Genomic DNA, 19,340 nt, shown 5'->3' with positions numbered 1-19,340 from the left:
GAGGTCTAATGTTTCTTATGTATCACCCAGCCAAGCTGCCCTGATGTGTGGCGCAATATAAACAAGACCAGCCCAGCTACTTTTTTCACCTGGGTTATCACACTGGGTGAAATGGACCCAGTATATGCTCAGTGTGTGTGTGTGTTAGGTTAGTTTTGCATTGTACCACTGGGTGGAGTGTCTCTCCATAGTAAAAAATAAATGATACCTCTTATTCACTGAGGAGCAGGCACATTCAAAGCTATAATCTATTTATTCATTGTTCTGGATCTGAAAGGATCTTGTGGGAATTAAAATAATGAAAATATATCAAGGAGAGGGATAAACATTGGATAATAATCAATTGGAAAAAAGTGAATTATGTTTATTGTTAAAGTTAATTTGTCTTTCTGTGAAAATGTATTGGGAAGCTCTTTTAAAGAAAGCAATTAGCTTATTTCTATGTATGTAAGTAGACTGGACAGAAATGAGATTTTAAAATAAAAATATGGATTCCTGTTATAGTGTACACTATATAGTGTGTAGTGAGAAATAACTAAACCAATCAGTAAGTGAGTAATTATATTTAGTTACTAGCATTGATGTACTGAACAATTAATGGAGATGTGCTGTACTCATTTTAATCATTCTCAAAAATGATGGACAAAATGGGGTTAACACCTCAATATCATTTGTAGCAACAGCACAAATTAAGTGAAAAAAGAGCAAAAAAAAGCTACAGAAGGAAAATAAACATTGCTGCTGGGTATGATAATTGGTTTCCATTTTAATAAGGAACAACTGGCATGATCAGGAATTCTCCAGAGAATGATTGTAAAGAAAAATAACATTCACCCTAGACAAAGACTAAGTTCTGCCACTATGCAGGTCAGTTATTTAGCACAACGTGGCAGGCATTACAGTATTTATTTTGGGAAGACTTTACATGCACAGTGTACTATGCAGCACTGCTTTGTTGAAGCAGCTAAAATGAAGGAAACGGAGATCTATATTGTCCTCAGTGCGTAACTATGCATTCCTTGTTTGTTAAACGTCTTGCACTAGGCAGTGAATCTGAATGGTGTCGATACGGAACGGGTGTATGGTAGATTCCATGATTAATCAGTGAAATTCCATCCTCTAGCATCACTCACTGCCCTCTTGTGATGTAAGACCAGACGTACACTGCATTGAAAAGTCAAGACACACACTGCACACATACACCTACAAATTCTGCTGGAAGCAGAGGAGGGAGATCGGCTCATTTAGCAGAAGAATTTCCTTTGACATTTCTAGATTACGCAGCTCGACACTGGTTCTCTGCTGACTTACTGAGTGTGCAGCGAGGCAGTCACAGCCTTCATTTGTCGCAATGTCTGAGTTTATTTTAGCTTTGGTAACAATATCAGGATTATTCCCCATCACCAAGGCTGTGTCAGTTCTAGTTGATAAAGGTAAGGGTACTTTATTTACTGGATTGCTGTGCTATGGAAGTCTCTGACAAACTTGTACATTTTCACAAAATGTCATTTGTGACTATATGGAGCATTGCTGTATTTTATCAGAGGAAGAGCTTGTGTTATTGTGCTTAATTACTGCTTCTAGTAACCCTTGAGTGACTATCTCGTGAAAGGATGAGTACTGCACTATTAGCTTAAAGCAGTCAGCATCTGGTGAGAGAAAAAAGAGCGTTGTGATTTTCTTTTCTCCTCAGTACTGCTCTTGTGGAGAAGTTTAGCGCATTTGACTTTGAATCTGTGGTTCCACCCTAACCTCTACTCCCAACTGTATAATGCCTACTAAATGTTATAGTAATGATTAATCCTATCAGGTTAGGTAATTAATATTCTTGCTGCCACCTCGGCTGCTGATCTTTTTTCAATTGTACGTACGATCTGTGCTATGCACTGAGAGGGGCATTAGGAGCTGTACTTGTGTTGTTTTACACGTCACGGCATTCTTTTCTCCCTTTGTGCTCTGCAAAAATGTGCCATGCAAGTTTTTTTAAAGTATAATATATTCATAAAAGAATTGCCAAACATCACAAACTGGTTTACAAACTTCAACACCATGACTTTGTGTTGTGCCGGGACTTTTTGGTGCAACGTGTCGGAATATATCAAATCTTCTTGCGTAAAAATAAAAAAATCTCGGAATTCACATACTTCCTGCCACTTCCGCTATTCTTCACAAGTATATGGTTTGTGTTACATAACGCAGAAGAAGCCATCAAGAAGTATGTTCATTCGATTTGTCATGTCCACAAAAATAAACAAATGTACTCACTTCATGTGTGAAAATTAAGCATTAAATAATTTAAAAAATAAATATTTCACCTTTAATATTCAGTTTGTCCTCAAAAAAATTACAGTTTCAATTAGGAATTGTTTGTACAATGAAGTATATTGGATATTGCTTCAGCTCTGTACTTACACCGACTTAGGGATTTCCTATGTGCATTTATCAACTGCTGTTGGCAACAAAGAGCAAGAAAGGAGCAACTCTGTTATTTTCTATTATTTCCACCAAGCCTTTAGTTGGAATGGCTTGTGTTAAATTCTAGTGATCTCTATATCTTTCGCTGGTCGCCAGAGCTAATAAAAGTTGATCTGTTGGAAATGTATCATTTATTTGATTCATACATTTACTATATTGTGCCTGCTTTCTACTTTAAGTCCAAAGATGGCAGAATATTTGTTCGACTGACTTTTACAATGACCTTTTTTTTAATCACATAAGTTTGTTCATGAGTTGCTATCTTCTAAATGTACATTTCTAAGCAGGAAAGACGCAAACACTACAATAATTCTGGATCGTTGAAGTTTTAGTTTTAAAAAAAGCATGTTTCTTGCTAACATTTTTCGTAAACTCTGGAATTATGACATTTGAGAATATGAAACATTCTGCACTGTACATCTTTCAATCTATATTATTATAGAGTATGTTACAGTAATTTTTTGTAAAACTGTAGTGATCTTCATATATTTCACTGCAGACTGTATATTGTGAAAGATTTATTTAACAAAAGGAAGTAGGAGAAAGTACTTGGCTAAGAACAAGGTTGTGTAACATAATAGTTAATTACATTTTTTCCTCTGTTTCTATATTTAATATGTGGCCAATTCAAAAACTACTGTGGATAAATTTGCAAAACATCGATCTGTGCCTATTTTGAGGCCATGATTCAATTATTCATATTGATTAGTATCCAAGCTGAGGTCTTCTTATGTTTCTTTTTCATTTCCTGGCCCTATCTTCTCCATAAGATTATTTTTTGGGGCAGGAGGACAAGAAGCATGTTACAGTGAGGAGCTTGCAATTGTGAAGTACATAGTACATTAAGGATTTTTATAACCTGTTATTAGTTTGAAGGAGGAACCATTAGTAATGTGGCATTGACCAATGTAAAATAATTCAAGCAATTGATAGTGTGAAGATTAATAAACTTGATAGTGTAATACTTCAGAGTAATACTCTCTTCCCATCTATTTCTTTAACTGTGTTCAGTTTGTAGGTTTATTGCGACCAATGTTTCTACAGAAACTAAGTTCTCCAACATTATGTAGAAGGACAGAAGTTAATAACTTTGGCAAGAAGGGTAAATCTGATTTTGGATAAAAGTGCAGTATGGTGCAGAATTGAAACAGTCACACATAATAGATCTCTCCTGATTTAATTTCCTTTCAAACCAGAGGAAATGCTCTTCATCCTATGGCACGGATTACCCTGAGATTTTTATTGTGCCAAAAAAAAGATATTGTGGTACTTTTCGGCAGGTAGAAGAATGAGAAAAACATTTTCTCCTATTTTAAATATGCGTCAGTAATACTAAATTATGTATTTTGACAAGGAAAGTAACATTTGTACCGGTGTCATGTATGTAGTCTCAGTAAGATCCTCAAAAATTTCCTTGTGCGATTATTTAAAAATATTTTAGATGTTGGTGGTTAAAATTGCTATGACAATGATCTGAACGTAAGTACCAATTAAACTATTTTTTTCAGAAGCTCAAACACATGCTAATCAAGCAACAATATTTTTGTGCCTCATTTTTATTGATTTCTCAATCCTCCATGCAATGTTCCAACAGCCACCCAGACCTAAAGTGGGTAAGCAACCTGCTGACAGGATTGCATCAATACAACTCTTAGATCAGCCAACAGGAGGTGCAAGAGGGGAGAATAAAGCCATTGAATCATGGGGTCATAGAAGTTTATGGCATAGAGCAGGTCATTCGGCCCAACTTGTCCATGCCACCCAGTTTTTACCACTAAGCTATTCTCAGTGGGCCCATATCCATCTATACCCATCTTATCCATGTAACTGTTTAAAAGACAAAATTGTACCCGCCTCTATTACTGCCTCTGGCAGCTCATTTCAGATATCACCACTCTCTGAATGAAAGAATTGCCCCTCTGTGTCCTAATGTATCTGACCTTAAATCTATGCCCTCTAGTTTTACTCTTCTACATTTGGGAAAAGATGTTGACTGTCTACCTTATCTATGCCCCTCATAAATTTATAGATCTCTATGCAATCATCCTCTAAGTCTCCTATGCTCAGTCTACCCAGCCTCTCCTTATAACTCAAACCATCAAGTCCTAGTAACATTCTAGTAAATCTTTCCAGCACTTCATTAATGTGACAGTTTCCTTCAGTTCCCAGAATGGGTTAGCTTCTGCTAAGCACCTACCCACTGATTCCATGTGCAAAATTGGGAATTGAGTATGTAGGAATGAAAAAAAGAATCTACAGCACAAATGCAGTGTCATATAGTGCCACATTTAGTTTCTCATTCATAGCTTTCTTTCAGAGATATAAATTGACAAGGCTGGAAAATAAAAGTGCAGGGTGTTATTTTTAAATTCCGCAGGATAGCTAGGCTATAATATATACTATACAATATAGTTCTGAACACAGGAGTTCATAATGTAAATCTAACCAATAACATGTTGAACTTATTTTAGAACAGCATAATCAAGACAGCCATAATTCTCTTATTAATATTGTCATGTAAGGGGAGCACCAGCGTATGTGGAATCTCTACATGAACTCAAAGCAACAATTCTCATCAAAATCTCTGGAGGCACTAATAGCAATATAAATGTTGCCACTGACGGGGCAGGCAGCTACTGTTCCTCGTGACTTGACTGACTAAGCAATCCTGCTTTGTTGGACGATGTTTTGTTTTGCTCGCTGGTCATTTACCTTTCCAAATTTTAGGCATGGTTCTCAGAAACTCATAGTTAACCTAGGTACAGTTTTTGTTTCTTCTCTGGTTTCCATTATCGTGGAACCTTCCCTGCAGTTTAAATGAGATGGATTACAATTCATCACAGGCCTTAGGCAATTGGATCTGCAATACACATTCACCATGGGAATTGTAACCCTTTGGAATGAACAGCAACCTAGTGTGGCAAATGTAGTCTCGGTTGAAGAATACAAATAAGAAACAGCCCTAAATCTCAAGTAAGTAGGTAAATATTTGCCTGTTGCCAAGGAAAAATGGAGATAAAGTAATCTGGCCAGATCCCAAGCATATGACTGACTGACAGAGGTTACTGATGTGGGCTGTAGGTCCTTTTGTCTTTCTCACCTCTTGTGCAGCCATGCGTGAAATCCAACTCTTGCTTATGAAGTTGCCAGCTTCTCTCATACTGATGTAATGTTTACATGATAGTCTGCCATGAAAAGCAACTTAATCCCAATTGTTACACAACATAAACAATGTGGTGTTGCTCATCCTGGCAAAGTGGTTATATTCTGTACTGCAAGAGGTAAAGTGTTAGTGGTCATGTCCCTGGTTGCAACAAGGATGATTGTTACTTGGCCTTTAGAAGTTTTCCTCCCAGGTAATTAAAATCTCTATATCAACAATTTAGACAGTTTAGTCGGATGCTTCTGGCGCTGCAAGCTTGCTCTGAAGTTTGCCCAGTAACTGCAACTTAACAGAGTTAAGAAGTAGTTCTCACAGAGCATTGCAAATGGTGTCAAGGAAGGTTTAAACTAAATTGGGGGGTGAGGAAGAATGGGTAATATCATTTATTGTCAGGAAGTAAGGTGCACCAAGGATTGAGAAGAACAAACAGCATTCGAGTAAAAAGTAATAAGGTATTTGGTGAAGATAAAGTTTAGATTAGATTCCAAATGCATGTTTGTAAACACATGAAGTGTTGCAAATAGATTGGTGAGCTGCACATGTAAATAGTCACATGGTAATATGGCATCACAGTGATAAAAAGATCCTGGCTCAAAAAAGGGTATTAAATATTCCTGGATACAAGGTATTCAGGAAAGATATGGAGGGCTCAATGATTGAATTTATTTCATTCGAGTTAAGAAAAAAATGATGTACTAATTTGAAGGATCTACAGGCCATCAACTCACGGGAAAGACATTGAGGAGTAAACCTGAAGGGAAATTACAGAGATGTGTAAATAGTGAGAATGGGGTCTTCAACCATCTTAGTACAGACTGGAATAGTAATAGTGTGAAAGGAAACATTTCTTAAGTGTTTTCAGGTGAATTTTCTTGCCAATTCTGTTTCTGATCCAATTAATAAGGAAGGAGACATACTGGATCTAGTTCCCAGGAATGAAGTGGATCAAACAGCAGTTGGGGAACATTTAGTGAATAGTAATCATAGTATTATAAGATTTAGATTAACTATGGGAAAGGGCAAGGAGCAATCTAAAGTAAAAATGTTAAATTGGAAGCAGGCCAATTTCATTGGGTTGAGAACAGACACATTGGAATCAAGATAAATTGAAATCAAAATGATGGGCAAGTCTTCCACAGAACAATGTGGAACAATATGCTTTATCAAAAAGGTAGTTGGCACCAGTGAAATAAAATATACATTCCCAAGAGGGGAATAGATAAGACAACCAAAACCAGAACTGGCTGGATGACAAAATAGATGGAAAGTAAGATGAAGCAGAAAAAGATGTGTATGGCAGGTGTCAGGTTGGCATTACAATCTAGAAATAGGCTGAAAACCGCAAATTCAGAGGGGAAGAGGTAAAGGAAATCAGAGAGGCAAAGAGAGAGTGTGAGAAGAGATAGGTAGGTAACATAGGAGTGAATACAAAAGTAATCTATAAGCATAAGTAAAATGGTATTAAAAAGAGGAATGGGGCAGATTATGAGCACAAAAGAGCACAAAATTTATACATGGAGTGAGGGACCATGGCTTGGAAAATAACTGAGCACTTTACATCTGTCCTTACCAAGGGAGAAGATGCTACCAAAGTCATAGTGAAAGAAAATAGTTGAGTTGGGCTAAAAATTGATGAGATGAGGATTATAAACACTTAAGATATTTAAAATTGATCAGAACTAGGTGGGATACATCCAAAAGATGCTGAGGGAAGTAAGGGTGCAAATTATGTAGGAACAGATCATAACCTGCCAAACCTCCTGCGATACAGAGCTGGAGCCAAAGGACTATAGAATTAAAAACACCCTTGTTCAGAGAAGAGTGTAAGAGTAAACCCAGCAAATACAGATCAGTCTGTCCAGCCTTGGTGGTGAGATAGCAAGGAGTTGGGATCCAAAACGTAGTACCTGAGGATGTGATGGAACAGGTACAATAAGGGCTTTCACAACAGAATCAGATAAGCACTGGTAGAGGAAAGAACTGCAGCTGCAAGAAAGAAGCAGAGGATTAGGCCTTCCTTTTACAGAGAGTTAGCAAGGAAGCAATGGGTTGAATGGCCTCTTTCTGGCCCTTAATCAGCCAATAATTCTATGATAAGCCAAACTGGTCTGACTTCTGAACTGTGGATTAAAAGCAAGCCTGTTGCTTGAGTAAATTAAAGGTATCAGTTTGTCAGTTCTGCATTTCGTGTGTAAGTTTTTTTTGTAGCTTTGTTTTAGAATGACCAAGTCCCTGGTACTGCAAAGCAGCCTTAATTCTTTACCATATTTTTCACTTATAGTAGTTAGTTATATTTCAATTAATTAAACCTTTTGTTTTCTTGGTGTTTATTGGCAAGTTAGTATTGCATGTGAACTTTACTGAAAATTAATTTAAAATAAACACATTCCTTGGGTCTGATAGCTGTTTATGATTTGCCTATAATAATCTTTACGTAATAGTCTTTTTAAGAAACTATAATGTCAAGGCTGGACTGAAAAGCATAATGATTAGCTTCGCTGACCACCGTCAATGTGTCAACATTGGGAGATATGGGTGGAATTCTCCCGCCTGGGACTAAGTCCGGTGGCAGTGGAGGGGGTGGGGCGGGGGGGAACAAGGATGTTTCCCACTGCAGAGGCTGACGGGAAACCATGCTATATCTTCCATTCCTGGCAGAATTAATTACGCAACTGGGGATGTAGCACTGTCTTCCGTGGCAGGGCAGGCGGCCCACTGTCATGTCCAAGTGCCATGATGAAATAGCACATCACTGACCCATCATTGAAGAAAGAATTTGGATTGCCTGAGGAAAGCAGGTGGACTTCCTTGAAGACACTGAAGGCAGAAGATCCACCAGATAGTCATAGATCATAGATCCCAACAGTGCAGAAAGAGGCCTTTCGGCCCATCAAGGCTGCATCGAACACAATCCCACCCAGGCCCTACCCCTACGTACAATACCCATTAATCCCTCTAACCTACACATCCCTGGACACCAAGGGGCAATTTCTTAGCATGGCCAATCAACCTAACCCACACATCTTTGGACGGTGGGAAGAAACCGGAGCACCTGGAGGAAACCCACGTGGACACGAGGAGAATGTGCAAACTCCACACAGCCAGTGACCCAAGTCGGGAATTGAACCCAGGACCCTGGAGCCGTGAAGCAGCAGTGCTAACCACTGTGCTACCGTGCCGCCCCATCCACCAACCACAACTGTGGTGTTCCAGGCTCAGGAATCACTGGCAACCTCCATTCTGAAATTTGGAGGCAGCCCTAGGCCTTCTTCAGATATGTCCTGACTTTTGCATGCCACTGTGGTCAAGACATCTTCTAGACCTGCGTGTTTCCATTAGCATCATGGAGAGTTAGGCGTGAGGTGGAAGATTCCAACATCTGCATCCAAGTTGTGGGATGCAAATCAGTTTCATGCTGGCCTTCAGTGAGATTCCTGATCCACCATGGTGAGCAGCATCAGAAGATCCTGCTGGAATGTCACATCGACAGGACACCAATATTTGAGCTTCCTATTGAGCTTTCCCTCCTGCCACACATCCTTTGAACCGGGCAGTGATGGGTGGGGGGAGGCCGGGGGAAGGCGTTATGGAAAAATTTTGCCATATATCAACTCATACTGGTCATTGCAGGGACACAGACTATAACATAGAACATAGAACATAGAACACTACAGCACAAACAGGCCCTTCGGCCCACGAGTTGCGCCGATCACATCAACACCTACCAATCTATAGACCTATCTATAACCCCCAATCCCATTAAACCCCATATACTCATCCAGAAGTCTTTTAAAAGACCCCAGCGAGTTCGCCTCCACCACCACTGACGGCAGCCGATTCCATTCACTCACCACCCTCTGAGTGAAAAACTTACCCCTAACATCACTTCTGTACTTTCCTCCCCGCACCTTAAACCTGTGTCCTCTCGTAGCGACCATTTCAACCCAGGGAAATAGCCTCTGAGAATCCACCCTATCTATTCCTCTCAACATTTTATAAACTTCTATCAGGTCGCCTCTCAACCTTCATCTCTCCAGGGAGAAGAGTCCCAGCTGCCTCAACCTAACTTCATAAGGCATGCCTCCCAATCCAGGCAACATCATTGTAAATCTCCTCTGTACCCTTTCAATAGCTTCTACGTCTTTCCTATAGTGAGGCGACCAGAACTGCGCACAGTACTCCAAATGAGGCCTGACAAGGGTCTTATAAAGTTGCAGCATTACCTCCCGATTCCTAAACTCAATCCCTCGATTAATGAAGGCCAGTACACCATACGTCTTCTTGACCACATCCTCCACCTGCGAGGCCGATTTAAGAGTCCTGTGGACCCGGACCCCAAGATCCTTCTGCTCTTCAACAATACCAAGACTCCTGCCCTTGATAGTGTACTCGTTCATCCCGTTGGTTCTGCCAAAATGGACGACTACACATTTATCCGCGTTGAAGTCCATCTGCCACTTCTCCGCCCAGTCCTGCATCCTATTTATGTCCTGCTGCAACTTTTGACATCCTTCCAGACCATCCACAACACCACCGACCTTCGTGTCATCAGCGAACTTACTTACCCATCCCTCCACTTCCTCATCTAGGTCATTTATGAAAATGACAAACAGCAAGGGTCCTAGAACAGATCCCTGGGGCACTCCACTGGTGACTGACCTCCATGCCGAAAAAGACCCATCCACAACCACTCTCTGCCTTCTGCAGGCAAGCCAGTTCTGGATCCACAAGGCCAAAGGCCCTTGGATCCCATGCCCTCTCACCTTCTCAAGAAGTCTTGCATGGGGGACCTTATCAAACACCTTGCTGAAGTCCATGTACACCACGTCCACTGCACTTACTTCGTCAATGTGTTCAGTCACATTATCGAAGAACTCAACTAGGCTTGTAAGGCACGACCTGCCCTTGACAAATTCATGCTGACTATTTCTGATCATGTCAAACCTCTCCAAATGCTCGTAAATCTTGTCCCTCAGAAGCCTCTCCATCAGCTTACCAACCACTGAGGTCAGACTCACCGGTCGGTAATTTCCCGGGCTATCTCTGTTCCCTTTCTTGAAAATAGAAACTACACCCGCAATCCTCCAATCTTCCGGAACCTCTCCCGTCTCCATTGACGATGCAAAGATCATCGCCAGGGGCTCTGCAATCACTTCCCTCGCCTCCCACAGTATCCTGGGGTACATCCCATCTGGTCCTGGCGACTTATCTATCTTGATAGAATTCAAAAGTTCTAACACATCCTCCTCCTTAATATCCACATACTCAATCTTTTCCATCTGCTGCAAATCCATAGCAAAATCTCCCAGATCAGTTTCCACCGTGAATACTGAGGCAAAGTACTCATTAAGCACCTCTGCCATTTCTTCTGGTTCCACACAGACCTTTCCCCCTTCACCTTTTATAGGTCCTATCCCTTCTCTTCTCATCCCTTTACCTTTCACATATTTATAGAAGGCCTTGGGATTCTCCTTAATCTTACCCGCCAAGGTCTTCTCATGACCCCTTCTGGCTCTCCTAATTTCCCTTTTAAGCTCCTTTCTACAGTCCTTATACTCCTCAAGATCCTTAACATCTCCTAGTTCCCTGAACCTTTTGTACATCTTCCTTTTCCTCCTGACTAGGTTCAACACAGCCTTCGTGTACCACGGTTCCCGTGACCTACCAAAACCCCCTTGTCTCATCGGAATGTTGTCATGCAGAGCTCCAGGCAAACATTCCTTGAATATCCGCCACCTTCCTTCGGTACTTTTCCCTAAGAACGCCTCCTTCCAGTTTATTTGTCCAAGTAACTTCCTGACTTCTTCGTATCTCCCCTTACTCCAGACAAACACCTTCCTAGCCTGCCTGATCCTATCTCGTTCCAATGCAATTGTGAAGGAGATAGAATTATGGTCACCATTCCCAAGATGCTCTCCTACCGAGAGATCCATCATCTGCCCTGGTTCATTTGCCAGTACCAGGTCAAGTACAGCCTCTCCCCTCGTGGGCTTATCCACATACTGTGTCAGGAAACCTTCCTGAACACACCTAACAAGCTCCTCCCCATCCAAACCCCTTACCCTAGGGATATTCCAGTCGATGTTTGGGAAATTGAAGTCTCCCATCACGACAACTCTGTTATTACTACATCTCTCCAGAATCTGTTTCCCTATCTGCACCTCAACTTCCCTGTCACTATTGGGCGGCCTATAGAATACACCCAGCAAAGTTTTTGACCCTTTGCTGTACATATTTTACATTTGTGAAAGATAGAAGAGTTAAACTAATAGAAATAATTAAACATTATGTGCACTAATCCGTTGAAGTCTTTTTTTTAATGCTTGCTTTATTCTTAATTTTTTTCAAGGCTTTTGTTTAAACCCTTTGTATAAGAGCAATGGCAGAGCTAAGATGGAGACTTTCTTGAAGAAAGGCTGGATAAGATGAATGTGAAATGATAGAATTGCAAAAGTTGAGTTATTAACAGAATCAGTGAATCGTAGAAACTTTTATAGAGCAGGAAGAACCAATAAGTGCCTCAGTTTTGGAGGGTTCATGGATTATCAAAAGCATCAATTTGATTCATTCATATTGGCTTGGACAAACAATGACCTAATATGGTATGGTAAGGATCTCTCAGTAGGGTAAAACAAAGTGGGTTGCAGGATATCATTGGCAAACATCTAGATGAAGAAGATTGACAGACTTCAGGAAGTCTGTGCCAGAGAACTCAGAAGCAGGAATCGTCAGAGGCGAGGTTCAATATCAATTGCCAAGTATTAACTTTGTACTTCTATCTGATATTTAATAAACCCTCGGATTTGATTAAAAAACATGACTCCACACCTTGTAGGTCAGAATTGCTCATGAATCCCCCGTGCGATGGATTTAGGCATTCTCTGTTTCAAATCAATGATCATATCTGGGAGTCTCGCTCTCTCTTTCTCTCCAAGTTGTCTTACATATTAGCATTAATTTAGCTTGAATTCTTTGACATTAACACCTGTGGGACATCTGCAGGTTTTCAGTGTCTCCAATTTCTCTTTTCCCAACTCCTCTAAAAGCCTCTCAAAATCTATTTCTCTGATTCTTCCCTCCCTAAAATGCCATTAGATTCTTTGTTACACAAAATGTTCAATGCAAGTACAAGTCTCTGTTGACTGTTGAACAGTACAACAGTGAATATATTTCAAAAGTACTTTATTGGTTACAAACCACTCTTGGATGTCCTGAGGCTGAGAAAAGCATCATATAAATGCAAATCTCCGGCTGTGCTTTTCCGTTTCTTATTGTGTTGTGCGAGTTCAGGGATGGGTGTGGAAAATGTCACAAAAACTGCAAAATCGTGTTTTTTTTATCAGTATAAATACGTAATTGAATTAAAGAATCCATACAATGCCGAAGGAGGCCATTCATCCCATTGAGTCTGCATTGACTCTCCGAAAAGCATCTTACTGAGGCCCATACCCCACGCCTCTCCATCCGATCCCCTTAATTCCATGCATTTACCATGTTGAATCCACCTAATCTATACATCGTTGGACACTAAAGAACAATTTAGCATGGCTAATTCACCTAACCTAACCTGCAAGTAATGCAAGTGTCCTCTTCCCCTGGTAGTGATGGGGTGTGTTTCCCGATGGGGAATGTCAGGAATATAACTTTTTGAATATATTAATATATAATTATCAGGCCCCTATGCCTGAATCATCCCCGCCCATCAGAAAATCTATCCACATGGAGTGATGGCAGAACGCTGTACCAAACAGTGTGTTGCAGCCGACCATGATTTGAAGGAATGATATCCAGGCAATGTTATGAAATGGCTAGACAATGTGATGATGCAGGGAGCCATTCCTTCGAATCAAATGATCTTTGAGCTGTTCTATTTGTTCCCAAACATATCTACCCCACCTTTGGACATGTGACCTGCACAGAAACCCTCTGGTTTTCTGAGAAATGGGTTATTCACTGCTATTCTAAAAGGTTCAGTTAGAAGATAATGACCTTGTGGTTGTAATGTCCTTTTCTTTTGGGAAAATGTTGTATACCATCAAGACAGGCTGCTCACCTCATTTTCCAACCTACTCTTCTCTTCTTGTTTGTCTACTGTTATCCATGTTCTATGTGGCTTGTTGAATCATGTTCTAAAACCAATAGCGGGGATGCTTTTAATTAGATGGCAAGAGCCATGCGAGAATGGTTTGTTGGATATCCAATTATTTTCTTTGTTTACAGTGTGATTGAGATTTAAAATCCTGAGTTGGGTTTCAGGGTTGGGTGGATGGAGCTTGGAAGTGAAGCAAAACTACACTACAATATAGTACCATCAACTTTCTAACTGAGGGGGTGGAGAGGAGGAACAAATATGTGCCCACCTCATAAAATAGATCTCATTATTTTTCAAACGAATTGAGGGCATCCTCTTCCCACTAAAACCAACTAGATGACTGAATAGTAAATTTAACGCCATGTGCAGTGCGAACCTTTGATGTGATTAAATAAGTTGCTTCATTAATTACATGTGGCGAAATATCATTAGCATCAATGTAGAGTCTTTGTACATCCTTTTTTATAAGGGAGAAGTAGAGTCATATGAAATTCTATTCACATTGCAGCTTATAATATAGTCCCTGCCACTAGCCCTGCAGTTTTATCCAGGGACTACTAAGAGTTCTGCAGATCACTAAGGTCCTTGGTTTGGAGCCTATGCTCGTTTTCTGCCCCAAGGCAGAGAAGCAGCAGAAACGCTGCTATTTCCTCTTCAGCAGCAGCTAGAGTATGAAGGTGGAAACTGGCCAGACTTTTCACTCTTCAGAAGTGACCTGTGCTGGCAGCATGTATGTGCGGATGTTAGGTGAAAGCAAAATCTGCTGTGATGCCCCATTTGCTCAAATAGCCTGCCAGAACTCACTTTCAAGGCTCCCACTTGAATAATGACATGTTGAGCCAGCTACTAGACAGTAGCTTAAGCTCATGGAGATGTATTCAAATAGGCTTATTTTCAAAATTTTTACACATGATTGTGTCAGTTTCACAATTCTGATACACAAAGAATCTCTGTGCCTTCGATTGTTGGCAGTCCTGAATTCAGATAACACAAAACAGCTCCCCAAAACCGTGTCTCACAAATGCCGTCAGTTGCAATCTAGATTTGAATGAAAAGCAATCAGCTTGATTGAGCACACTGAGAATTCATCTACGTTTTATTTTATACTCAGAAATATCATCAGATGGAATCATAGAAATTTTGGAAAGTAATGATTATTTGGGCTATTCTTTGTGTACTAGTTATGATTATTGTCTGGGCTGATAGGAACGAGCTGTGAGCCAAGGAAGAACTTTCAGTGTGATTAATAAGTGCTTTAAAAAAGTTGTCACCTCACCTTCTAGAACACTGTCCTCCTGTTCATTTATTCCAGGTATTTTCCTGACATAGGCAGTATGTGTATGCATGTTACTTATAACACACACTGATGACATTATTCATATTAGATTTTCAATAATTAGTAGCACTTACCATAGTCCAACACATTATCAACTCTCATTAAATAAATATTGTAACACTTTCTTCGTCATTAAGTTGCTGAACATTGGTTCCTGGCTCTTTCATGTAACATTTTATGCCTTGTTATGGGACATTCATTACGGTGTACACCTCATTATACTAAGCAATTTGTTTAGGCCCCCAGTGAATGTGCTTTAATTAACTTACTTTGTTTCGTTGACACCGGAATATAAAATGTTCCGATAGAAACATGCTGCGACTAATAGCTAACGTGTATGTTTTATGTGGGAGTACTGCACCAGTTTTATACAAAATATATACCAGTAATATCAAGTTTGATTTTTGTTTTGAAATAATGAATTGAAATATTAGAAACGTACGTACAATTTTGATAATACCAGGACAGCTTGTTCAACTCTGAAGTTTTAATTTCTCTGTCATATAAAATCTATAATCTGTCTAACTTATCAAAAGCCTTTAAACGTTATGCATTAAATCTGAAACACAAAATAGTTACAAATATTGGGATGGATTTTGTGCTTAATACTGTGATTTCTGAAATTTTACTGACAATATTTAAAACATGTAATCATTAGGGTAAATGTTATTATTTCCTTGCATGCTATTAAATGTTTTAAGCACTTGCAGCCAAACGTTGGCAAAAGAAAAAGACATCTGGAGTGCCTAAAAATTATCAGTATATACATTATATGTATGTATTAGCAAATCTCATGAGACATTTCTTGTATAGCGAGCTGTATGCAGTTTTAATGTTTATAGTTATGTTCTTTTTTAACCGCTAACTTGGTGACAATATACATTTGTATTTTTGCTTATGCACATACATTTATGTTTAGCACTGACTTCTTTCATTGTTGTTTGATGTGTTTGTGCATTTTTTATTGTTTGTGTATCTTTATTGATTAGGATTGAAAAAGTATGGGTTAAATTTGTCATTTGCAGACTATTGGTCTTTTTCATTGATTTTATTTGATTTGATTTATTATTATCACATATATTAGCATACAGTGAAAAGAATTATTTCTTGCGCTATACAGACAAATTTGCTTTGGGATGGACATCATGGGGAAGGTATTGTTGGCTGGGTGAGGCCTTTGGATAAAAGGGTAGGAAGGTGGTTCTCAGTGGACCCCTCCTTCCTTATGTTTGAACCCTCAATTGGGCACTGAATGCTTCACAATGAGGGACAATCCCTAGGTGTTGCAAGCAAACTCGGTAGGGTTAGCTTTTCATATTTCTTGCCAGACAACTATACCATCCACAAGTAGTCAAATACCAGTGGCAGCAGGGTGAGGCCCCTATGTGGGCATAGTTTTTTAATCATGCGTGAGAACATTTGTTGCCCATCCCTAGTTGCCCTTGAGAAGGTGGTGGTGAGCTGCCTTCTTGAAACACTGCAGTCCATATGCTGTGGATTGACCCACAATGTTGTTAGTGAGTAAATTCCAGGATTTTGATCCAGTGACTGCGAAGGAACTACAATTTATTTCCAAGTCAGGATGGTGAGTGCCTTGGAGGGGAACTTGCAGGTGGTGATGTTCCCACGTATCTGCTGCCCTTGTCCTTCCAGATGGAAGTGGTCATGGGTTTTGAAGGTGCTGTCTAAGGATCTTTGTTTAATTAATTGCAAACCTAAGGGCCTCAATTGGTGTTGGGGCAGGAAGAACATCCAGGAGCCCAGACTAAATCAGGGTAAAGGCAGGAAAGTGGTGGAGTGCCCACCTGGTACCCTCCCACCCAATTAAATGCCATCCCTGCCTCCAAACTCACCTCAGGGAAGGGCATTAAATTTCACTCAGTTTGGGGACATGTATTAGAGTTGAGCTGTGTTGAATAAGTATGACTCTATGCTTTTGAAGTGATACATCTTTATGATATATCTTGTATCTGACAATCTTGTTTATGGCATATTAATGGGAATTTGACTATTGTGTGATTTATTTTCTCCTTTTATTAGCTTCTTCATATGTCCCTATTTACAAAGATGGTTACTTGTGTTGGTGCCAGCTGGGTTATAGGAAGGAACTGATTTGAATGTTTGTGAGCAAGAGGCTGAAATGTCCCAGTACATTTTTAAATCTGGCTCTTACAGATGTGCAACGGAGGGCAATACGAGGCTGAATTATAACATGAGTTATCAATAGAGTGGCTGAAAGTTAAGACGGACTAAGGGGGAAGGGGAACATCTAGGCAAGTACGCAGCATAATACAAAGTCTCTCCACAGCAGGTTAAAGTCCAACAGGTGTATTTGGAATCACAAGATTTACAGAGCTCTACTCCTTCATCAGGTAAGTGGTGACTCACCTGGTGAAGGAGCAGCGCTCCAAAAGCTCAGGATTCAAAATACACCTGTTGGATTTTAACCTGGTGTGGTGAGACTGCTTACTGTACCCACCCCAGTCCAACGTTGGCATCTGCACATGTTGACGTGCAGTATGACATTGATGTCGCGTGCTCTGAGTGAGTTGGCTAGCATAATTGAAAATTGAACTGAGGAGAATTGTGTTAGAGGTTTTGGGAGGGGTGAGGCAAGAAGTGGGAATTTAAAAACAAATGAATATTTAAAATACTTTAAAATGAGAAAAAGAATGGCAAATAAAACTTACCCGTAAGGTGGTGAAAAGGTGAGAAATAGCAGTTGATGCTGGAAGACTCAAGCGCTACTGCCACCATTGGTGGGAGGATTGAAAAGTAGTGACAGAAGAATATCATGGTAATTTTAACAGGACCCATCCGTTAATAGTAATACTGTTGATTCAGGTAAATATCATGACTTGTGACAAAAAATCTACGAGACAGGAAGTATTTAAGCGTGACGAGGAAGTTAATATATTATAGATGAGTTACTATGAATGGGTACAGTAAGTGGGAGAGTTTTCAACAAAAGAACTGCAGCAATTTAAAAAGTCCGCCCACAACCTACTTCTCAAAAGCAATTAAATGAATAATAAATATTGGCCTTGACAGTGATCCCCATATTCTGTAATGAATAAAAAGAAAATGACTGTAAAAATTGTTTTATAACACTAAAGGTAAATGCAGGAGCAGGAGAATCTTGAGGAAAAACATTTCAGTGGGTAGGCTTCTAGCAAAACAAAACATGGATGTTTTCTTACACCCTCCATGGTGCACGTTTCATTTAAACGTAATGAAACTAATTTTGTCGCTGTCAAAATAGTTGCATATCTACCATTAAAGAAGTTGAAAAGCCTAGAGGAAAATAAATGAGTTTGTCAACAAAAATACAAGAGATGAAGGTTCTGCTTTTTAATGAAGCAACCTGTTTTAACACTCGTTGGAAGATAAGAATGGCAAGATTCTTACACAAAAAAAAGAGACCTTAAGTGGAAAATACCTAAAACAAGGAGATAAAGAATGAAATGACAATATCACATGCCAACAGCAAGGGCAGAAGGAAAATGCGCTTAAGTTAGAAGAATCTAAGAGAATAAAACTTGTCAAGGGGTAAGTCAAAAACTTGGATCGAAGATGCCTCACCTGATTGATTCTGCACTGGTTCAATCTTATTTCGCCAATCCATAAATAGACAAAGACATATACTTTGGATCAGAAAAATGAAATACTTTCATCCTCTCCACTTCTCCTATGCTGAAATACTTTCTAACTTTCTTTAAATGGCCAAGCTCATTTTCCAACATTCAGAATTTTAGCTGAGCATACGTTTGTTCCAACTAAATCTTGAGAAGGTTTAAACTATTGCCTTTTGGTCTCCACTATAAACTCTGTTCCCCACTCCATATCTCTCCCTCAAATTATCTGAGTTTTAACCAGTCTTTTTGCAAACTTGGTTTGCTATTTGACTCTGTGGAGAGATTCCTGCCACATATCCCATGCCATCGCTAAGACTGTTTTCACCTAATGTTGCCTGATTCCATCCTACTTCAGAAAATCTCTACTGAAACATTCATCTATGACTTTTCGACATCTGGACTTGGCTTTTCCACTTCATTCTTAGTATGCCTCCCCTTTCCTATCCTCCTTAATCTTGAAGTAAATCAAAGTTCTGTCACCTGCCCCTTAAATTACAGAAAGGAGGGGTTTCATTTAAAACAGCCCTGATTTCTCCCCTCACCTTCCTCCCTAAACAGAAAAGTGTTTTTGTTTATTTCTCCTTTTTTAGTGGTGGCTTTTTTTCTGAAACCCTTCAGTTTTGGAATGATCCAATTCTC

General features: G+C 39.7%; 1 protein-coding gene across 1 annotated transcript in view; it reads left to right on the top strand.

Annotated features, from left to right (window-relative positions):
* The first annotated feature begins 1,351 nt into the window (after positions 1-1,351).
* LOC145350212 (low-density lipoprotein receptor-related protein 1-like) overlaps positions 1,352-19,340 on the top strand; it is a 1,564,930-nt gene continuing 1,546,941 nt past the window's right edge. The window contains exon 1 of the mRNA XM_080199274.1: positions 1,352-1,433. Within this exon, the coding sequence (XP_080055400.1) occupies positions 1,352-1,433 (82 nt within the window). The remainder of the gene's footprint in view (positions 1,434-19,340) is intronic.

This window comes from Carcharhinus amblyrhynchos, chromosome 11, assembly GCF_965287045.1.
Source record: "Carcharhinus amblyrhynchos chromosome 11, sCarAmb.v2.hapA, whole genome shotgun sequence".
Taxonomy (NCBI): domain Eukaryota; kingdom Metazoa; phylum Chordata; class Chondrichthyes; order Carcharhiniformes; family Carcharhinidae; genus Carcharhinus; species Carcharhinus amblyrhynchos.
The sequence above is the reverse complement of the archived record's forward strand: the minus strand, read 5'-3'. Positions and strand labels throughout refer to the sequence as shown.